Source organism: Anopheles ziemanni, chromosome 2 (genome assembly GCF_943734765.1).
Source record: "Anopheles ziemanni chromosome 2, idAnoZiCoDA_A2_x.2, whole genome shotgun sequence".
In the NCBI taxonomy this organism is placed as follows: Eukaryota; Metazoa; Arthropoda; class Insecta; order Diptera; family Culicidae; genus Anopheles; species Anopheles ziemanni.
Genome location: NC_080705.1, coordinates 33,874,429 through 33,896,106, shown reverse-complemented (window position 1 = coordinate 33,896,106; position 21,678 = coordinate 33,874,429). Strand labels below are relative to the sequence as shown.

At 44.4% G+C, this 21,678-nt stretch overlaps 1 protein-coding gene across 1 annotated transcript; it reads right to left on the bottom strand.

Annotated features, from left to right (window-relative positions):
* Positions 1-1,565: 1,565 nt before the first annotated feature.
* LOC131282250 (AP-1 complex subunit gamma-1) lies at positions 1,566-20,648 on the bottom strand. Its single transcript, XM_058311662.1, has 16 exons — positions 20,616-20,648; positions 15,096-15,157; positions 13,934-14,264; positions 13,606-13,844; positions 12,367-12,443; positions 10,874-10,891; positions 7,032-7,127; positions 6,743-6,903; positions 6,266-6,650; positions 5,972-6,182; positions 3,359-3,497; positions 2,989-3,292; positions 2,355-2,924; positions 2,145-2,285; positions 1,957-2,064; positions 1,566-1,873 (listed from the first exon to the last, which is right to left on the bottom strand). The coding sequence occupies exons 1-16, from the start codon at positions 20,633-20,635 to the stop codon at positions 1,772-1,774; spliced, it is 2,964 nt and encodes a 987-aa protein (XP_058167645.1). The 5' UTR covers positions 20,636-20,648; the 3' UTR covers positions 1,566-1,771.
* Positions 20,649-21,678: the final 1,030 nt, after the last annotated feature.

The following is a 21,678-nucleotide window of genomic DNA, read 5'->3' as shown; positions in this document are numbered from 1 at the left end:
CTCGACGACCGCAACGCAACATACACTAAACACGCACACACACAGCGGGGTAACACTCAGAGACACGAACTACCGGGCCAGGATTCTCAACTTCCAACAACCACACTCCACAATCCGGTTCAATTTCAGCGATCCGCTGATGCCAGGCCACATCCATTTATCCGCTCGTTAATTGTTAGTTGTCGTTTAGTAGGTGCTGATGATATCGATAGATTATTCCTTCCCTAAATCGTTTCCACCGGCCGCTCCCGTATGTTGTGGGTTAACTAGTTTTCTTTACTTATTTGCTCGCACTAGGGCCCCGGTACGGCCCAGTAAAGCTTTTAAATACTTCCCATCCCACCATACGCTAAGCACTTTAACTTCCTTTGTTTGCTTTCTGTTTCAGTTATCCCAGCGCCAGGTTTATCTCCCTTCTGCCAACATGACTCTCACTTTCCTATTGGTTTACACAGTGGTTTTTAAATGTTTTTCATATAGCATGGTTTTCTGTTTCAGCGTTATAGCTCTTTTCTATCCCTAGGAACGCGTGGAACAAATGCTTCAAACCCTCCCCGGACTGCTAATGTCTTGCCGGTGAGTCACGGGACGATGAAGTATGACGTAAGTAGTTGATGGGGCGTAGCGAACTTATACGAACACGGGGTAAGGGAATTCGGGGATTCATCTATCGCGCCGTGCAAACCCTATGCTAACAGCAAACAATGTATGTACAATCGATTAACACGAAGGCGGGCGGACATGCAACATATCCGATCCAGGCGGTGCCGGATAAAGGGGGGAGGGGGGGGGGGGGGGGTGGCCACAACCTCACACACAAACACACACGCACACGTACACACTCATCTCGCAGCACTAAACAAGCCACACAAACACCTGCGTAGAAAAGCGCCATGACATCATCTAGAAACATACATTCCGCTCGAGCATTCTATTCACAATCATCCTCTTCTATTAGTAGCCATATGGAGCTTTCTATTTTGTTCCCAGCGCCGGGACAATACATACATTTATATATGTTAGCTAGTACTAGTACGCCAAACCGGCGCGTGGATCTAATCATGGCAGAAGGGAATGTGATCTACCGCCAACGAGAAGTTCATATTTGTCTTAGAACTCTTACGCAGGTCAGGTTGCCAACGTTATGTCCCTTACCGTTCGCGGATGTGTAGCATTGAATTTTTCTGCTTCCCAAACTTTGGCGGAAGAGCAGAAGGAAGAATGGGGAGTGCGCTCGGGGGTACGATCATTTATAGCATAACGAGTTTTCATGAATTGTTCCATATTCTTCAACCGCTCCCAATGTGTTATGTTAGACAAAAAAAACAAATAATAAAACAATGTATTCTGTCTGAATTAAAAATAAAATTAAAACCGTAAACACAGCTACATACTTCGGCGGCACGGATTACACATCGAAATACCGCACCATAATATTTGTTTTTTTGTTTTTCTCCTGCTGAAACTATTGAGGGTTAAGAGTTACACTTAAAAGTAATTCACAATCAGAATATAAATAAGACTTCATGGATAAAAGATTACCCCAGCTTTAAACGATGTTCTAACAAACTGCGTGTTCACTTTATGATGGAAACAATCTACCCACTGCACACGGTGGAGGAAATGAGCGATATGCAGCCGATGCGGATGGAGAAACTGCATCAGACGACGACGTTTCACTTATCGGTGCACAATAGTTGGACTGCTGTAGCTCCGGATGATGATGATGATGATGATGATGGTGGTGGTGATGGAAGTTTTCGTTTAGGTCTCATTCGGTTGACTCCTCCGGGAATCCTGTCACTTCCGTTTGTTCCTGCACGGGGTTACCGTCCGATTGGTACGATATTCGTAGGCGCATCCTGAGCGTTGCCTGGATTGTGGGAGAAGGGAAAACCAATAGAGATGATACAACTGTTTGCTGCTAGAGCCAATGGTTTATCAATGTGTACTAACCTTTGCCGTGCTTGTGACTCGCATTTCTTGTGTTATGGTACCGCCCGGTGGAAGTGTCGAGCCGGACGGGGAAAGCATTTGCAGCGCGAAACTTCTCGGTACAGCCGCCTTCAAGCAGAGAAAAAAAGAGCAAACAAATCATGGTCATTGGCATCAAGTAATAGTTTGCGGTTTGCGGCACTATTTACCTGGAACAAATACTGTTCGAGAGTGGTAAGTGAATTGTTGGTGGCCGTCATAAGAATCTGCAACGAGCCTCCGGTATGCTTGGCGGACAGCTGCACCAGGATACCGCTCTTGTCCAGCGCGGTCAGTACTTTGGCGTGTTCCTAAGAATAGGCGGCGATAAAATTCAACTTATATTTCACTAAACTGCAAAAATACAATCCATCACTTACATCATTGTTATTGATGACCGCCGCCGAAAAGTCGCTAAACAGACTACCACCACCAGTGCTTCCCGTGGTAAGAGCTCCCGCCGGTGAAGTCGGGGACGTGAGACTTCCCAAACCACCGAGTGGCGACGATCCCAACCCGGACAGAACTGGCATCGCCGAAGGTACCACCCCCGACGTGGTCGTCGTTGGCGAAAGGTTGGAATTCAGCAGGTTATCGAGTCCACCGAAGGATGACGAATTTGCTAGCAGATTGGGCTGAACGCCACTCGGCGTGATGCCACCATTTCTTATGCTATTATCGTTGAGACTGTTCAGATCGAGCCCGATGCCACCGAGGGACGGTGTGCTGGCCGTGTTGACAGCGGCAGGTGGTGTGCTGGCCGGCATATCGAGACTGCCGAGCAGGTCTAGCAGATCCTGATTATTGCTGGTCGGCGGCGGCAGGCCACCACCAACGGTCGTTTTGCCGTTCGTTGTCGTGCTGCCAGAAATCAGCACGTCCGCCGTCGGTGTCAATCCCAAACCATCGATTGGATCGTCACCACCACCGAGCAAATCAAGAAGGGCGCGCTACGTAATAAAGCAAAGGTATTTTAAGCAACCATCTTTGTGGGGAAAAAATCAAATTGCTTACCGAATCCGATCCCACTTTGCCTACTCCAACCACACTATTTCCTGTGTTGATCATCAGTGAGCTATCGCCGTCATCACCTCCCTCGATCAGATCGATCGTGGGCTGCTGATCGTCGAACACACCACCACCATCGGCATCGGTGCCGTTCGGTAACGTTTTCTGCATTTTAGGCATTTTTTCCAGCAGCGCTGGCCGCAGGTGACTGTAGTCACGGAACAGCTGCGCGAACTCGACACCTCGCTGCTGCAGATCGATATTTAAATGCGATCCGAATGCGTCGATGATCTGTTTTACACGCGTTTCTCTGGAAGAAGACACAAAACGACATTCGTTAGTACCCTATAAAAATCACTTCTATTCCATCACTTACTCTTCCTTCGAGCGAATGCGAGTGCTTAGCTTGGCCAGCGACACCAGCGCGTACTGTTTCGTCGTCGTCGAAACCGAGGTAGACCAGAGCAGCCGCTGGTAAATATCGACGAGCTGATGTTCTGCAGGAAGTTCAACATCTTGCGGATTTAAACGTACAGTTCGTGGGGTCGAGGAACATACGTGTGATGTGCACGGGTTTGGTGATCAAGCGAATAACGGTGCGTATTTCGAGGGAGAGATAGAGAGACAAACAAATACTACATATGATACTGATCTACTAAAGGGATTGATAATGTGTACAGGGAAGTACAGGGTGCGGTAGAAAAACATCGTACACCTGAACATCTTTTCAACTCAGGAAAATCCTTTACTGAGATTTTATCTTTTTTTTTTGCTTCATCAAAGTAATGGCAATCTTTGACAGAGGCACTTGGTGCTCTGCAAGGTGTAAAGCTGGCTGTAGACGTCACATATTAATCTGTGCAGATCTTTGACGTCTACAGATTTCCTTTGTTCTCTCGTACCCATCGTCTGTCAAACATCCCTCCAGATACGAGGGTTGCCTTTTAAGTTTCGGGATTTGAAAAAACTGGTGATGCAATCTGTTAGTTAACAATTTTATCGTATAGTTTGACGTTTTTGAGGTTATACGTACTCAGAACGTTTTGACATACGAGCGCTATTTGTGTTGTTAAAAAAATGTTCAAAGTGTCAATGTCCGCCAAATTGTGGAATTGTGTCGTGGACATTTTCGTGCAATTATTTTTTGCAACTTTCGATGTGAATTGACACAGCAGTAGTGCATGAATGAACTTAATTCAACTTTTGGCGATGAAGCTCCATCAATGATCAGTATTTATCGATGGTTTGGAGAATTAAATCGTGATTGGAGTTCACTCCAAGATTAATTTCGTGAAGGTCGTCCAAAATCAGTTGTCGTTCCGAAAACAATTGATGCTGTGCGTGAACGGATATTGCAAGATCGTCATGTGACTTTTTGTGAGATAGAGACAACCTTAGGTATTACTGGGACCAGCATATACTTAATATTGCATGAACATTTATCTGTCAAAAAAATTTGCTCGTGTTGGATTCCACACAATTTGTCAATCTCTCAGAAAAAGACTCGTGTCGATTGGTCCGAAGAAATGCTCGAAAAATACGATTGCGGTGCTTCAAAACTCGTCTTTAATATCGTGACAGGTGATGAGTCGTGGATTTACGTGAATGAGCCAGAAACTAAACTGCAATCGGCTGTATGGGTGTTTCAAGATGAGCCGAATCCAACCAAAGTTGTTCACGCACGAAGCACTTCCAAGCAAATGGTCGCATGTTTTTTTCGGAAAAACTGGATTTATCGCAACCAAACCTATAGAACAACGCAGAACAGTCTATTCTGAGTGATACACAACAATTAGTTTGCCAGTTGTCTTCCAAGAAATCAAGAAATTCAACCGCCGTCGACGGATCACCCTTCACCACGACAATGCGAGCTCTCACACATCGGCTCAAACAACTGCAGTTTTGAGTACTCAAAACATCGATTTGATGAGTCATCCACCATATAGTCCTGGATCTAGCACCAAATGACTTCTTTTAATTCCCTTACGTAAAAAACAAACTTAGAGGTCAACGTTTTTCAACACCTGAAGAAGCGAAGATCTCTCAAAAAAGGCTCGTGTCGATTGAAACTTTAGACATTTTTTTAACAACACAAATAGCGTTCGTATGTCAAAACGTTCTAAGAACGGATAACCTGAAAAACGTCAAACTATACGATAAAATTGTTAGTTGGTAGATTGCATCACTAGTTTTTCCATATCCCGAAACTTAAAAGGCAACCCTCGTATCCCGAATATCTCGAGGGATGTTGGAAATAGCTAAGGAAAGGCTGTAGACGTCAAACATCTGTGCAGATTAATATGTAACGTCTACGGCTTGCTTAAGGTTACTTGGATGAATTACGAAATGAGGTTACTTGGATTGCTAGGAACGAAAGGATGAAAAACCTACTAAAACCCATATCGGTCGCCGCTGCATAGGCTGCTCGAACATGTCTCTTCCATCCTATGAGGTGAGGTGCCAGCTTCTGAGTCTCCTTTCTTTAGAGATAAGACGTACCCATGTTCTAATTCTGTTCACAGCTGGCTTGCTATTGGATACTACTGATGCGCCTTGCTTACTTCAACAAATCTTCTCTATGTTCCCGTTCCTGATCCTAAAGAATTCGTCACCGTCATCTGCCATTCTCCCATCTCTGCATCATTAGATTTAAACTATCTCGCTCCATTCTTGCCTTCTTTCCTATATGCTTATGTCTATTGCAGTTATGATTACATTGTAGCTGTGCAATTTCCAATAACAACATATACATGTAACACTTCAAGCAAACAATTTGACCAATTTTCGATTTTTTCATACCACACAAAGTAGATTGTTCCTTACATCTGCGTTATTGTAGTAAAGGATGTTTTGTATGACATCGAATGCCTTTCTAGACTACAACAAATATGAAGCTTAGCAGTGCTCTTACCCACGATACTAGCACGATAAGGAACAATGCACGATACACACACAAAAACTGGTCGGAACATGTCGCCATAATGCTTACCTTCGATACGCTCCGAGCTGAGCACCAGATCACCGTACTCGCCGATCGTCCACACGGCCACTTGCAGTAACGGTTGCTTTTCCTCCGAGTTGGCAACATTGTGGACGGAGCTCCACAGTCGAATACCGATGTAGGCCTGCTCCTCTGGCGGACTGTTGAGAATGAGATGGATCGTTGACGATACCACATCGTCTCGCACATAATTACCGGCCTACAAACAAGAAATGAGGATGAATTTAATATCGACGAATTGATTACGGTATGGCGTTTTTATCAGAAGCTTATTAGTCGTACCGCAATCAGCACACTCAGCAGCGTATCCAAACGCCAGCGAATCGACGTGGCATACCGTTCCGCCACGTGCACCATGCGGCTGCTGCACTGGGCCTTAAACTCCGGATCGGCCTTCTCCAGGAACACGAGCAGTTCCTTCGACATCGCCCGAATGTTCTGTGAGTTGATCAGCGCAAAGGACAGCTCCATGGCGCGGCGTCGGATCGACACGTCCGGATCCTTCAGGCACTCGAGTATCGTGCTCCGGTGGCGCTGAACGGCCGAAATGTCCGCGTGCACCGTCCGGAGCAGCGTGTTCAGCGCGACGTACCGGATGTTCTTATCACTGTTTAGCAGAAAACGGCCAAGAATGTTCACCGCCAGCACACGAAGGCCACCCTCGGATCTTTTTAAAACACACAAAACGAAACGAAAAAAAAAACATAAGTTAAATCATCCCGGATCAATGTTGGAAACGGATTAAGGGGCGACACTCACTTGATGTCCATAATCGAAAGCACCGTCTCGTAGAGTATGGTATTGCCAACGTTTTTGCTCGTCTCCGTATTGGTCGCCACCTGGGCCAGGATGTCGTTCATCGCTTCCGACGCATCGGGATCGTTGTGGCCCAGTATTCTCAGCAGGCGAAGGATTTTAACCTACCGGAGAGCAGGGAGCAAAGAGTTCGAGTGCAATTTAGAAGAGCAATTTGTCAACGCACGTGTCGTTTTGGATGCGCTTTTCGTAAAGCACGAAAAAAAAATAAAAGAACCCGACCCACACATACCTGCAGGAATGGATCACTGACACCGCTCACGTCGTGCTCCGGGGAGTAACCGGCCAGGATCAGATTCTTCAGGATTCGTACCAGATTCGGCACAATCTGCACCGGAGGAGCAATGCAAAGCAGCATTGCAAGGAGCATTCAGATGGACATCCACCAGGCCCGGCGAGAAGAACAGAGAAGAAAAGCCAAGAAAAAGACAAACATTAGTTGCCACAACCTATGGGGGGCGTGTTGGGGACGTTTCGACGACTGCAGTCTATACTATTCTTTTCTGTTTATTTTTTCCTTTCGTCATATTATGCAGGCTTAAGGGCGTGAGCACAAACAAGGCGAATGTGAATGCGTTTTCCATTGCTTTGGTACGTTTTTCACACCGTTGTCGTTCTTCGTCGCCATCGTCGTTCTCGGCCTCGGCCCCGTGAGGATGAGTTAACTTTTGTGTTCGAGTGTAGTATGCGTATTGTATGATTTCTATAGCACTGTATAGATGAGTGTGTGCAGATATGGCCACCAGAGTCATATGATGCTAAAGTTGAAGTGAACGCGAAAGGAGATCCGTTTCTATCTGTAAGCTCAGCACAGTCAGAGCACATTGCCTTACAGGTTTTTTTTTTTCGCTACCATCCTTTTATCATTCGCTCCGGAAAAAAGGGAATCAGAATGCAGCAGGGCAAGCACGGGGAAGAATGCAGTATCAACTAATGGAAACCGAGCATGCACCGGGAGGGAAAACCGCTGGGAGCCGGGAACCACTGCTATGTTTGTGAAGGTAATGAATTTTTATGGCCCGATCGGATAGAATTCCATTTTCCCGGCATGAAAGCGCGCTCCACCTGGAGCAAACGTGCAAACGTGAAACGATAAGCAGAAAAAGTAAAAAAATACCAACAATTCTACGAAATCGGTCTGCTATCAAAAGAAATAGCTTCCTGATTTATTACCAATCCCATTTCGAACGAGATGAAAGGAAGTCCACCGTGATAGAAATGGTGGGGAAAGTGAACGAGATAAACATTGAAAAGCACTACATATATTGCTGGATGAAAACATTATTTTAAGCCACATGTTCGAAACATGTGTTGGGAAAATCGGCAGTTCGTGTGATGAGAAAAGCATCAGTATGTGTATCACATCATTTTGGGGCGCACACTTTGAGAAGCGAATAGGTTTATGGGCCGCAATAAAAATTTGTTCACAAAATCCATAGGCATAAGGTAAGAGAAAAAATCATCTAATAGAAGCGTCAATATGTAGCATGAATACATTATAGTTGCAGTTTTTTAGGCGTCGAGCCAAAAAACTATCCGTCTGAAAGAAAACGGTACAGACGGCCGGCAGCAGTTCGTCCTTTTTGCCGGCATGCACGTTTTTCCTTTGCGAGTATGTGTCAATGGTCGAGAAACTAAAAACGAACGATATGTTTTCCTCCCTGTGTGGTTTGCATATGAATACACAAACCTTACGACAGGATGGGAAATGAAACTGATGGCCGAACGGACGAATGGAAATACGTCGAACAGAACCCGCAAGGGAATGGGCCTGGGGAAAGGAGGAAATAAGCGACCAGCCCCTGAAAGGACAGCCATTTGCCAGCCACGTACATACAAACAGACAGACACACACACACACACATGCATACACTGTGATCGGTGAAATTTAAATCATGTCGCAAAGAGTGAAACAAAATTCGACACAAACCGAGCACGGTTCATTCACAGGGCCAATATACAACAAAACACACGTAGAGCAACAAAAAAAAGCCAAATGAAGCATGGAAAAATGGAAATGTTTGCCAAACGAGCACAGCGTGTGGCCGTTCTCTGATAAATTTCGTTAGTCTTTCGGTGGGGAACGGAAAGCTCTCCAATTGCCAACGGGATTCCACCGTTCAAGGGAGATTTCCGAAAACCAGACAAACACAACGGTTTGAACAGACAGCTTGAAAGCCACAGGCCAAGCGCCACCAGACCAGACCGTCCAGTCCAGTTGAGGACGCTTAAAGGCACGTGTGCACATTTCCGAGTGCAGCAGCCCGAGCGCGAGCGAACTAATGTGCACTGCCCGATTATGAATATTTTAAGCGATACAACGGAACACAGATGACACGAAGCGATACTGCACCGTTTATCAAAGTCCAGCACGGGGCGGGAGGGAAATGGAAGGAAGCCTTCACATGCTGCGCCAACAAATCAAATCCGAATAGTAAGGAACTGGTTGGAGGAAAGTCGTTTTTTATTGGTCGTCGTATTATATGGTGCGTTAGTGTGGACGTAATAGAGTAGAGAGTGTGTTTATTGACATTGCGATTAGATGAGTTTATCCAAGCTTTCTGATGATGATTAAAACATGTGAGAGGAAAACGTAGGGAATTAATAAAACAATTGTACTAGCAAATAGTACATGTGGATAGTTTTATACAATAATACCATTTGTACAGTGGTTAAGGAGAGCGTTTGAATAAAATTGCTGTGCCAAAAACGGAACGCCGAGAAATTAAGACTTAATAAATATGACACAACTTGAAACACAAGCTTTACGGGAAACTAAAGCGATAGTGAAACACACAACTCCCCCAACCGACAGCAAATTAAACGAACATCGGTAAAGTTACAAAATCAACTTCGATCGCGCCGGTGGCCAACCGAACCGAAGCGACCGGGGGAGGAGCCCAGCAACAAAAGCAATCGCAATCGCAAACACAAACAGTAAGAAACTTTTCCTCATGGGTGGAGGGTGGATGTAATGCCAACGTCTGGGCAAAAGCATAACGGCAAACAGTGAAGAGCAGAAAGTTTTACAACTAAAACACACAGTGAGGAAAGAATGAAAGAAAAAAGGATTCGAAGGACGCCCGAAGTCCCTGTTGCGCACAGCAGGCTGTGTGTGGCTTCCTTATGCTCGGCTGGAACCGAAATAGTATTCAGCAAAAGGGAAAACTTTCCAGCAACAAACAATTCGATGCGAAAGGAAGAAAGTAAGGGACATGTGGCAAGCTGGGTAGAACACACAACTCCACAACAGTTCGCTGTGGCATTGGACTTGTGACGGAAAATTTACAAAACACACACACACACAGTAGTACCCAGAAAAAAGGACAAGCAACCGCGTTAGGCAAATAGCATTTAGTGAATGCCCGTGAAGTAGAGGCAAAAAATGTTAAACAGCTATAAGTAGGCGACGAAAACACAAACACCGACTGCTAGGACAATTTTCTACCGGAAAATGCGAGAAGCGAATGAATAATTAACGGTGAAGCGCGACACTTTACACGAAAACTGAAAAGGACTCTTCTCTCGAGGGAGAAAAAATAGGACGATAATACTACTATCTGTTTTGTATGATAAAACAATCAAGAAAGAGAAGATTGGACAGTTACATCTACCGTACGCTAATTAATGCAAGCCACACATAAAAACACACACTGAAGCTGATGGAGGAAACAGGACAAACAGGGTTGTTTCATAGCAACTGCACCATTAATTTCAACGGAACACCATCACACGCTTCCGTCGCAACCAAGCAGGAGGCAAAAGGCGAACTAACTAAATCAGCTAAATTACTATGCATGAAACTGAACGCTTAACTCTCCTCCGCTTTATCGCATGGTTTTAAGGGAGTTCATTTGGGAGCTGTTTTAGTGGGCGTTTTATGTACGAACACAAACACGAAAATAGTCTGATGGAGAGCTATCGATGAAGAAAAGTTAATACAGACTAGCGGGCAAAGATAATGTGAAAAAAAAACTGATCGTTTTTGGAGGAAGAGAGAGAGAGAGAGAGAGATAGAGACAAAACGATAGCGAGCGAGGAAGTCAGGGATGTTGATAGAGATGTGAGCATTACCTCTTGATTTCCACTATCCTGGCAAGCAATGAGCAATGTGGTTGGGGAGTAACAGCAAGAAAAAGGTTAAAAATGGGCTGTAGAAAATATACTTCTAGACGAAAGAGGCGGTTATGGTTATGGTCGGAAGGTTTCCTTTACTTCAGGATGAACGGAAACAAGTTGCCTTTTCAATCAATTGCCCTACAATCATAGTCGGCTTAGTCTACCCTTGCCTCATGCTTAAACATTCGTCGAGGAAAGGATTCTTCGTTGAGCAATTTAAACGTGAACCTACTGTACAGACTGTGTTGACGAACATACAAAAATCAAAGTAAAACTATTCATATTCATAACCCGGTTTCCTACAATGTCGGCAGTGTAGAAAATTGATCTATGTGCATTGGCATAAGTAGTCGAAATCGAATTGAAATAAAAATTTTAAAAAAATTTTAAGAATAAGAAAAATTCATTGTGTCGTTGTGGTGTATCAAACAGCGAAATCGAAAGTGATCGAGAAATTCGATCCTATACACAGTGGGTTGTTATTTCCTATGTGAAATTATATTTTACTAAAAGGAAAACTTCATCGCGATGTGAACTTTTCTACGGCAAAATTAATGCAATTGTGTTGCTGTTGTTGGTGGAGAACAAAAAACAAGCTGCGATACGCTCCTTTACTTACAAAAAGGGAGAAAAACAAACAGGATCAAAACTGCAAACCTGCTGCTACAGTACAACAAAAAGTGTTGATAATATGTTTGCTTATTTGTCAGTGGATTTGCATAAACGATCTCGGGCATCTATTTGCATAGACTTGCACTACAATACTACACAATCATACAGTCTCTAGGGGACTGGCAAACTACCTAACGAGCCCACTAGAGTTTGGCGGACAAAGTCGCGCGGCAATAAAAATATGCGCATTCTACTCGATGGGCACGCCATTAAAAAAAAAACAAACAAAACTCAATATGTATGATTTAAAAAACCACCAGCAGCAGGTATAACACATCGAACGTGGTTAACGAACCAACTAGAAAGGAGAAGAAATAAACTATGCGTATGTATATATTGAACAACAAAATCGCTCGAAACTTGTGGCGCATACCATATCTAAAGGTTGACTAGTGATTCTATGCGTCTATATAAGATAGATTACGAGAGAAAATTTAACTAACATAAAAAACTGTTGAATTGAAAAGTTAGCGGGTTGTCCTATCGGAAGGATTCCTTCGTGGAAATTAATTGTAAAAGGAGCTTCAATGACAAAGCAACGATACGCTAGAGGAAGGACCAAAGAACAAAAAATATCCCCGCTGGTCGCCAAGCAGCGATAATACCGCTAACTTTAATGTCGAGGGAAAATGTATTCAGTACGGACGGGGTTTTACCACAGTGTTAACTTAAGGGGTAAAAGTTATCAGGAGCTTTAACTGTAGAATGTAATGTGGGACATGTAAAATTGTGGTAATCAATTTTATCGAAACGAGATTTTCGCTATCTTTGCTTACCTTCTTGAAGTGATTCAGCGTGTCCGAACTCTTTTCGCACATTTCCGTTATGAGTGTAACGCCAGCGATGAGAATACCTATCGTAGAGCAGAACAAAAATCGATTATAAAACAATATAATATTTTGGTGCGTTGCTGCCAATAAATGCTACTATGCAGAGAAACCCAGAATTCCTTATGGCTTCACTTTTCCTAATCAACCAGCATGTCGCGGTGGCATAAGTAACCGTCCCTCGGTTGTTCCGTTCGGCGGCTGGGCGATTATTGCGTTAGTGTTAGCGTTGTTACATCAGCCAAGCACCAGCGGTACCCGCGGCCAGCTTCTGCCGGTGTGTCGTTGATGATGCACGTGCAAATTTTGCAAACTTGCCCTAATGAATACATCAGCATAAATTAGGTCCCGCCCGAGAATGTCAACCTGGCAGTTTCAGTTTATGACTGCCAGGTGTAAGTTGGGATCCCGCATAACTTTTGGAAGGTCCAATTAAACCATGTTATAGATAACAGCGGTGCAAGCGAACCTGAAACCATCTGAAATACTTTATCTAACTTTTTTTTCCTTTTCATAAATATTTGAAGCATGAAACATGAACATGAAAACGTTCCACATCGACGTAGCTGTTCAAAATTTTACAGTTTATGTTATAATGAAAGCATGAATTTAATCCAAAAGGACCACAGCCCATATACGTGAACGTGTCCAGAAAAAATGCCCTATCAACGATTTGCAACGATTCTCCTTTTGCAGCAAAACCACTTCCTTATCTCGTTGACGGCACTAGAGATCATTGGTATTCATGGGAAAACTCTGATAACTAGCTCGAAAAAACCTTTCCAATATGTTCGTGGATGTTCCAAGCGCAACGTGCATCGATGAATCCAGCATTTGGCATGAATAAAAATCCAGACTGGCACCTGCCAGCTGCCGCTATGAATAATTTCGCAGCAATTGAGCGATGCTCCCGGAGTGAAAAATAAACATGAGCTTTTCATGATTCGAAAATCCCTCCACGGATTGGTCCTAGATAGGATGCAGACCCTACCCGTCATCTATCGATCGATAGTAATCGTCAGTAAGGCTTGGACATCCATAAAGTCAACATTTGAGCACCGTCTATTTCAAACATGCTGATCCAGCTTTCAATCCGGAAAAAATGGGATCGCAGGTTCCTATCGTCCGCGCAAACTTCAAAGAAAAACCACGCCGGTATCATTCCTCCCATTTTCCCTCCAGTGTTACCGTGATTTTTCTCGTTCAAGAGTGACCGGGTGGCCGGCAGGAAGATCTCCATCAGTTCTGGTACCCGCTTGATGATCCGGAACGCACACAGGGCCGCTTTTTTCCGGATGTACGCGTTCGGAGAGCGCATCAGTTTCTCCACCTCGCCGGCCAAATCTCGGGCCATTTCCGGCGATGCGATCGCACCGAGCGTGCAGAGCGCCAGCCCCACGACGAACTGGGTCGGACTGTTGAGGTCACTGTGGAATAGAGGAACGAGAAGCGAGCGTGTTAAACCGTGGCAAGGATTGACACTTAGCGGCGCAAGGTTGCTGCTAGCTGTACGTACTTCTTCAGACAGTTGGTTATGAGCAGATGGACGTCCTGTCGCTCGTCGAGCAGCAGCATCGCACCGAGGTAGCCGATCCGCTTGTCGGTGAAGCGCGGGCTGGCCGTCAGCTTGAGGCACTCGAGCTGCCCGAAGTGGGCCGGATAGCCGAGCATGTGTATGTACAGCAGCTTGGCGATATTGCGACACCGCCACACGGAGTCCTCCTCGCGGAATGTGCTGCGGATGTAGGCGCACTCCCGGTTCACCACGGCGCGCTCCTCGGCCGCCGTCCGGGCGGCACGGATTTGTCGGATGAGATCGCGCAGGCGGGTCGGTGTGGGAATCCGCACTGAGAAGGAAAAAAGAAGGCGTGAGAATGGATAAGAATAATGTTGGTCATGATCGTGAAAAATCGAGGCTCTTTCGCCATGACAGCATAGCGCATTTTTCAATTCATATCGACACGTATCGAGTTTCACAGGAAGTTGATAGTGTCCAACAAGGGAATTTATAAAAAAATGCTGGTCTGCTACTGGTGAGTTTGATAAATTAATTTTCTTTGCCACCATCACCATGTGGTGTTCCCGCGGGGCGCATCATAAAATCAATTTAAAGTTTTTTCCATCGAAGAAAAATAGTTCCTAGCTTTCCCTCGAGGCACACCCCGCTCGTGTGCCACCCCGGTCTAGGGGTTGAAACCGACGCACAACATCCGGTGGTGAATGCTAATTAGTTTCAATCGATAGCACCATCGGAACTACTATCGATCCTCAAACGCTTCGTCGTTTCTCGAAGTAGATTCATAATCACACACACATACACACCAAGCGGTATGGAAAAGGAAACGGAAGTTTGTACGGTGTCCGCCGGTGCACTGAACTTCCGTCGACCGATGGAAGCAACCCTTCAGGCAGAAAAAATATATAGATGAAGAAACGGTTTCAAGGAACGGAAAATAAAACGGTTCAGACCACACCCTACACTGAATTTAAAATAAAACCAAATTCGTCTACTTTCCTCCACCATCCCCGGAAGGACGGGATGAAAATGGGAAGGGACATATACAAAGCCGTTCCAGGTGAAGGTTTCCCTAGCTGTCAAGTCCAGATGCGGTACTATCCGGTAAACGGGCGTTTATTCAGTGATTTGTTCATGCGTGCCGAAATGTTTGCTTATTTACCTCGTTCTATCGTTTCGTTGATCGCTTGTCGTATGGTGGCCATATTGAACGCTGGATTGAACCTGCAAGAAGGGGAAAAGGATGGAGAATAAAAACATAAATTTAGTATAAAGCAATCAGTATACGGGGCTGCTTGTCAATAGAGCGATCCTTTTTAAGGTCAATGGGGTTTGAGAAAACATTGTCGCCAAACACATGTCACGTCACACACCTGTGTCCCATGGAAGCCCTTCATACCTTCAACCCAAATCCCTTCAGGGGGAAAACACAGCTTAAGTAGAGATTTAAAAGTAATTTAACGGTGATTCACGGCAATCTGTAGCAAGAAGCGGAGCGCGTTCCCCAGGGAAGATGTTGTTGTTGCTGACACACACAGCACGAAGGGAGGTTGTGGCAAGAGAACACCAAACTCCCACCTCCGTCCATTAACCACAGCGAACAGGACGTTGTGGCAAGGGAATGGAGAGGCAGCAAGGGCGGGAGGAAAATAATTAGATAATTATCACTACGCAACTTTATCGGGATGGTTGGTTGGTGGCGCTATCTGTCACACCACCAACAACCTACGATCGATAGCAAACCCCACACACAGGTTCACAGTGGACAACGGGACAGAGTGGGTTTGCGACACCACCTTCGACAACCGGGAACGAACCTTTATCGGTGGATCGTCACAATCCCAGCCAGGTCATTAATGTGCGGTGTTAAAATGGAAAATATCACCGAACAAGACCGCCTTCGTCATCGTTGACCGAGGGAGGGGGGTGGGTTACAATTAATTATACTCTGTGCAGTGATGCACGAACCTATCCAACCTACTAATATCCGGTGCAGACCGTTATCGACGGCCTTCAGGCGTCACCTGGCGTCGGGTTGAGATTTCAGCAACACGACGAAACAGGACGTTGCCGTGGAAAGCAATAAAATACGATTGACGAAAGAAAAGTCGTACGGGGCTCGGTTATGCTTGGCCGTAAAATGGGAAATTATCTTCAACTACCTATTGGCAGTCGCTGGTGGCCGTTGGCGGCGATTGCGATAAGATACCATTGTTTATCTAGAAGCGTGTTGGAAGGCCTTTACAGCAGACAAACACAAACAAGATAATTTGATTGGTGAGTTTCCTCAAATGTCTTCTTTCCGAATGGTTTTATTTGGCAACATTAACATAACGAAAAATAAAATAAGTAAATACTTTTCTCCAACCGTTCCAGCCTAGGTTTTATTATCCGAGATTCAATCGCCACCGACCCAGGGAGTGTGTGTCGCAATCTCGAGCCACCAAAACCAAGGAAGCCGGATCGGATTACGTGGTGCTTGTGGACACGCCGATCGTGTGCTATGCTAATCGATGTGGCACGAAACGTGAAACCCAAGCGAGAGGGAGCAAAAAAAGCATCATACAACCGTATTATTCAGAGGGAGGATGAAATGTGTAATCATATCCCACTGATGGCGATGTCGTATGCCAGCAATCGGGGGCGGTATATGGCGCAAGGAGCACAACCATTGATTGATCGGTTTGTGGCGCTCAAGTGGAATACCGCGAGGGATCTGTACTTCCTTCCTTCCGTGATGCATCAAGGGGGACCACCTGCTACCCCAAACCCTAACCATCAGCCAGTTCATGCCACCCACTTACTTGCACACGTCAACACGGCTAACACATCGTGAGAGGGCGACGACAACAAAACCATCAACAAACGCCCCAAAGAGCATAATCATAAAGGGGCAAGAAAAAGTCGAACAAGAAGTGTGGCAATCTTTCTAGTCCCCTTTTTCCCCCGAAAGGTGAAAAAAAAACACTGTAACCTCCAGTAAAGCGTGCACTTGCCTTGGGGAAGGGAAAATGGAAAGGGACAGGATTGATGTCGACACGCCCGGGTGGATGATGTTAAATAATGGTTCAAAAATCATGTGGGTTCTCCTTGCGGCTCAACGTGCACGAGAGCACAGGACGGGAACAACGGAAGTTTATTTTCGGTGGCTGGTTTTATGTGGGTGTGCTGTTTTGTGGTCTGGAAAATGCCAACAACCGACCGGACCTGTGAAAGCTGGGACTTCGAGTGGACGTAGGTTTCCTATGACGCGAAGAATGGAGACACCTTCTCAATGGCGCTTCCTTTTGGCCATACCATCTTCTTTTCTAAAAATGTTATAATACACCAAAAAAGAAATAAACTGACAATGCCGATAAACAAAATAATAATAAAAAAGGTTTTGTCGGAGTTTTCCCGAAGCATGGATGCTTTAATCTGTGAAGTGAAAGAACAAACCTTATCGAGTATAACATTAAACACCGAAATGGGAAGGTCGAACAAAGCAAACAGATATTATGCTTGCTAGGGGTGTTATAACGTTTTGAATTTTCCAAAGTCTCTAGAATTGGTGCCGATGGTGTTGTAAGCCAATCATTCACAATTAACATGTTTATGTAAATTACATGGAGCGCGGCCTGTCCATTTTCCTTTCGTAGTGTGAAAGTGTTACATCGTCTTGAGGAAAACATTAACCGAACAAGAAAGCCGTTACTGAACAAATGGTCAAATGTAATAAATGAACATTAACAGACAATCTCGAAGCTGTTTGCACATCATGTTGAGCAATATTTGTTTCATATTTTAATTTATTTTTCATGATTTTGATGAAGAAAAAAGCAACAAGCTCACCATGCCAACTAAGACGAAGAATTGCTCCCAAAGTCACGGCTTACGTGATTAAATCTTTGATGGTGAAAGAAAAATAAGCTTCTGTAGCGAACATTCTGTGTCACAAGTTTAAATGCAAGTTTCCCTATTCTTCAGCTAAGATTCATTTCCCAGAAGTACCATATCTTTCCCACAATTCTGCAGGACCTCTCAAAGCTCCAAACCACAAGTGGTGACTGTCCACAACGACCATTCCTCCCTCCCCAGTGCTCTTTAGCATAGGTTTTTAGTGACTGCTCGAAGGTTAAACACTGTATCAGGCCAGAAGGGAGTTGAAGCGAGCGAACGCAATCTCGTCAAACCTCACGTAAGGCACGTAAAATCAAGGAGTGTACGATACGATGACGATGCGGTTCGAGTCGCCGAAAGGACATCCCCAAAATGAACCTCGTCATTATGTCATACCGGTCAGTGTGAGAGAGAGACAGAGAGAATGAGGTAAATCTGACCAGGAATCGGGGAGGGAAACGGGGTATAGTGTTGTAGATTATGATGATGGTTTCGATGGCCGGTTGGCGTGTTGCCCACTAGCAGCTTTTTCTCTATATTTTAGTGTCAAACCATTCTCCATAGGACAGAAGACAGAAGGTTCGCCGTAGAAACTGGCTCGATGAAAAGTTCTAAGCGGCCGTTGAATTTTTGAACACTTCTCCTATTAAATTTGCATAAATATGTTTACTTTAATCCTTTCCCAGTAAATGTTTATAAGCAAGGGACCAGTCACATGTTTTTATAGCATAATTGTTAAACACAGGTTTTGAACAAGCGGCATAAAACTGATGCATTACCCTTAAAGTGTTAATGATCCAATATGGATTAACAAAACCGATACAAATCTTAACTTTTCCAACACTTTAATACATAAAATCCAGAAAAGTGTAAATTGATCTCTGTGTGGAACGAAAACTGCCATTTAAAGTTGCACAAACGAACTCAGTTGAAACGACCTCCGTATATTCCGATCCCGTTGAGGTGGAGCAATTTTTTGTTGTTCCTCATGCGAATTTTGTTCCACCGCAGGACAGATGAGTCATGTGGAAAGCGTTAGGAATGACGTATTGGGGCATACATATTTATTGTTTTCTACCTATTCAGACCTATAGTTAGGTCAACACATCGGTTATAGTTTATATGATACATAATAAAACATGCCTGAGTAATACAAATTATAGGCTTTACTTACTGCCTGAACTCTACACTGATCCCAGGTGTAAACAACTAATTTAAAGGTTTGGAAAAAAACAAACATAATTTAACAAGTGTCTGAGGAATAGCCGGATGCTTATCAGTCGCCTATCAGATATACGATGCTCCTCACGTACGCATTACAAACACATTGCATTATGTAAGCGAGATAAAGCTTCGTGGTTCCATATGTTTTATTGTTAAATTATCCCTAGCACGTAAACTGGAGCGTGCACCAAAGCACATAAATTGCTGTCAAATAAATCCATTTCCAAAAAACACTGCACCTACAAATTTCTGCCTACAGATGCAGTTTCTCTCGTGCAGTGATTGAACGAAAATCCCATTAAATCCACTGCTTGGCTGCATTTATCCATTCTGCATCCAATGAGTCTCTGGGGAGTGCTTTCCCACGGGTTCCAGGTACTACCAATAACAAAAATCGGACCTGAACGTTTGTTGTTGCTTGGTTGTGCTGGCAACACACAATGACTCAGCTCATCTCCGTATAGCACCTCGAAATGGAGCTTTGTCAGCTCCGAAGAAAGCATGAAATAACTCCCGGTTTGGCATCGCGTTTGTGGTAAAAAAACTGTTTTATACAAATTTATTTGTTATTTCTAATGTAAACATGCTTTACATAGATCCAAACAAAGTCGAATACTAAAGCATCTTAGCAACTTACTAGCCAATGACAGAACTAAGGGGATAATTCTATCAGAAACTATGATTTTTTAAAGTGCTGTATTTCTCCTAATAAAGTCGAATCCTTTGCATCGTTAGATAGAATATTTTCAAACGGAATATTCGACCGAGTAGTTATAATGGCAAGTGTCAACGCAACGTTGAGCAGAAACGTGGAGAACTTCGTACTTCAAGTGAAGCTCAAACACGGAACAAAATAATCACGTAGCCTAACTTCGATCGTGTGGTGACCAATTCTAGTGATCATTTGTACCGGAGTAATAACCAGCTGGGGGCTGCATCTAATGTAGCACACGTTCTGGTATGTGTGAGTATATAATAGCAGATACACCAGTATAAGATGATGATTTTCGCGGCTACCGGGCTTCGTACGGAAGCGACCCTCTCGATGACGGTTGGCGGATGTTATTACGTGGCCATTGTAGGCTACTAAGGGTACGTCAGAAGGTGGTAGGGGGCAGTGTGGCAGACAAGCGTCATTGGACAGGTTAAGCCGTTGAGTAAACTCCACCGCTCCACTCGGGCCCTGCCTGGAAGAAGCCAAACAATGTGTCACTTTTACGGAAACAATCGGAAAGGGAGTTCCGCAGGCGAGTTTTGCATGGACGGAATTGAGCGGGTTTTGTGCATAAGAAAGCTTATGTGCTTTTCGAAAGGCTACCAAATGTGTAAAAGTCAACCCAGCTTTTGAATGTGTGTAGCTTTCCCCGGTACAATGGTTTTATCATAATCTTGCTATATTGAGATAAATTAGGAAAAAACCTACGACCGCGTAGACAGTTGAAGATTAATGAGCTCACCGTAATTAATCTAAATTGAACTTAAACGGGGCACGCTTTAGTGCAAATGTCTCGGGGGGGTGTAAAAAAGGTTTCCGGTGTGGCGGAAGGACGTCCCATTTCCCGGGACTGCTACTACTTACCCATGATCGGAGGCATTCATCGTGACGTTCTCTTCGGGGGTCGTACTACGCCGGTGGATCCTCCAACTTTCGCACGAAGATTAATGTCCAACGACGACGATGGTTTCTCTCTGGTGGTTGGCAGATGATCCTCTTTTCCTGCTCGGTCTGTTTGTCCTCCCTTCTAGGGGCTAGCAGCAGCGATGGTGGAAGTTCGCGGGAAACTCCGTACACATGAAAACAAACACTCGTGTGCAAGTGACGTCCTTTTCCGCGGTGTGCTCACTTTGCTGCGGGTTTAGATTTATCACACTCACTTCTATTATTTTTACACAGCTTTTGTATTTTTCATACACTGTAGGCGTGCTATTGGCCACTTGCCACCGGAAAGGAACAATCGGGGCGGAGGATTCCTGTTTTGTCGTCCATGAATGGTAGCTGTTGCCGTGAGATTTTATTTTACCGGATTTAACCCAGTTTTAAAGTAGGCCGATTGCTTGAAATGATGTTTTTAGTAGTTGCCTATGGAGACAAATAATATAGAATCATTGCTTGCTAAAGAAACAACTTTCCCTAATTTTAGAATAACCTATTCGATGCATGAGAGCAATAAATCCAGTGACATAGAAGTAGGTTAAATACATGGTGTAAAATTGCCTTCCAATTGGACGCCAATGAATGAATCACAAGTGGAAGCATATCAATTTACGAAGAACCTTTTCGCTAGATGCCTTTTAATTGAAAGATCTTTCGTGTATGTTGTGCTCTGCCCGTCCAACACAGACTCTGTTTTTAAGTAATTGTGCCTCGAAATCCTTCTTAAATTACAGATCGATTCCGGCGATGTAGCGTAATATTTGTAGCGGAAAAAAGGTTGACTGTCGTCAGTAGCAAATGACGTCAGCTGTTTGCCGAATGTGTGTAAATTGTTCTAGTAATGTTGTGGTCTGCCAAACGCGTACGACCGAGTCATTTGAAAAAGCAAATGTGACACGTTTCACACTTCAATGGCAAACGAAGGATGCAACTGGAACAAAGCAGGAATGCAACCGGGTGCAGTCGATGTAGGTATGGGGGGACCTTA

What these genes read in the sequence shown, in the direction of transcription:
- LOC131282250 (XM_058311662.1), bottom strand. Translation starts at nt 20,635, where the DNA reads ATGAATGCCTCCGATCATGG. An exon ending in ATGAATGCCTCCGATCATGG is followed by an intron (nt 15,158 to 20,615) that starts GTAAGTAGTAGC and finishes CCCTTCTTGCAG; the next exon opens with GTTCAATCCAGCGTTCAATA. An exon ending in GCAAAGTGGGATCGGATTCG is followed by an intron (nt 2,925 to 2,988) that starts GTAAGCAATTTG and finishes TTTATTACGTAG; the next exon opens with CGCGCCCTTCTTGATTTGCT.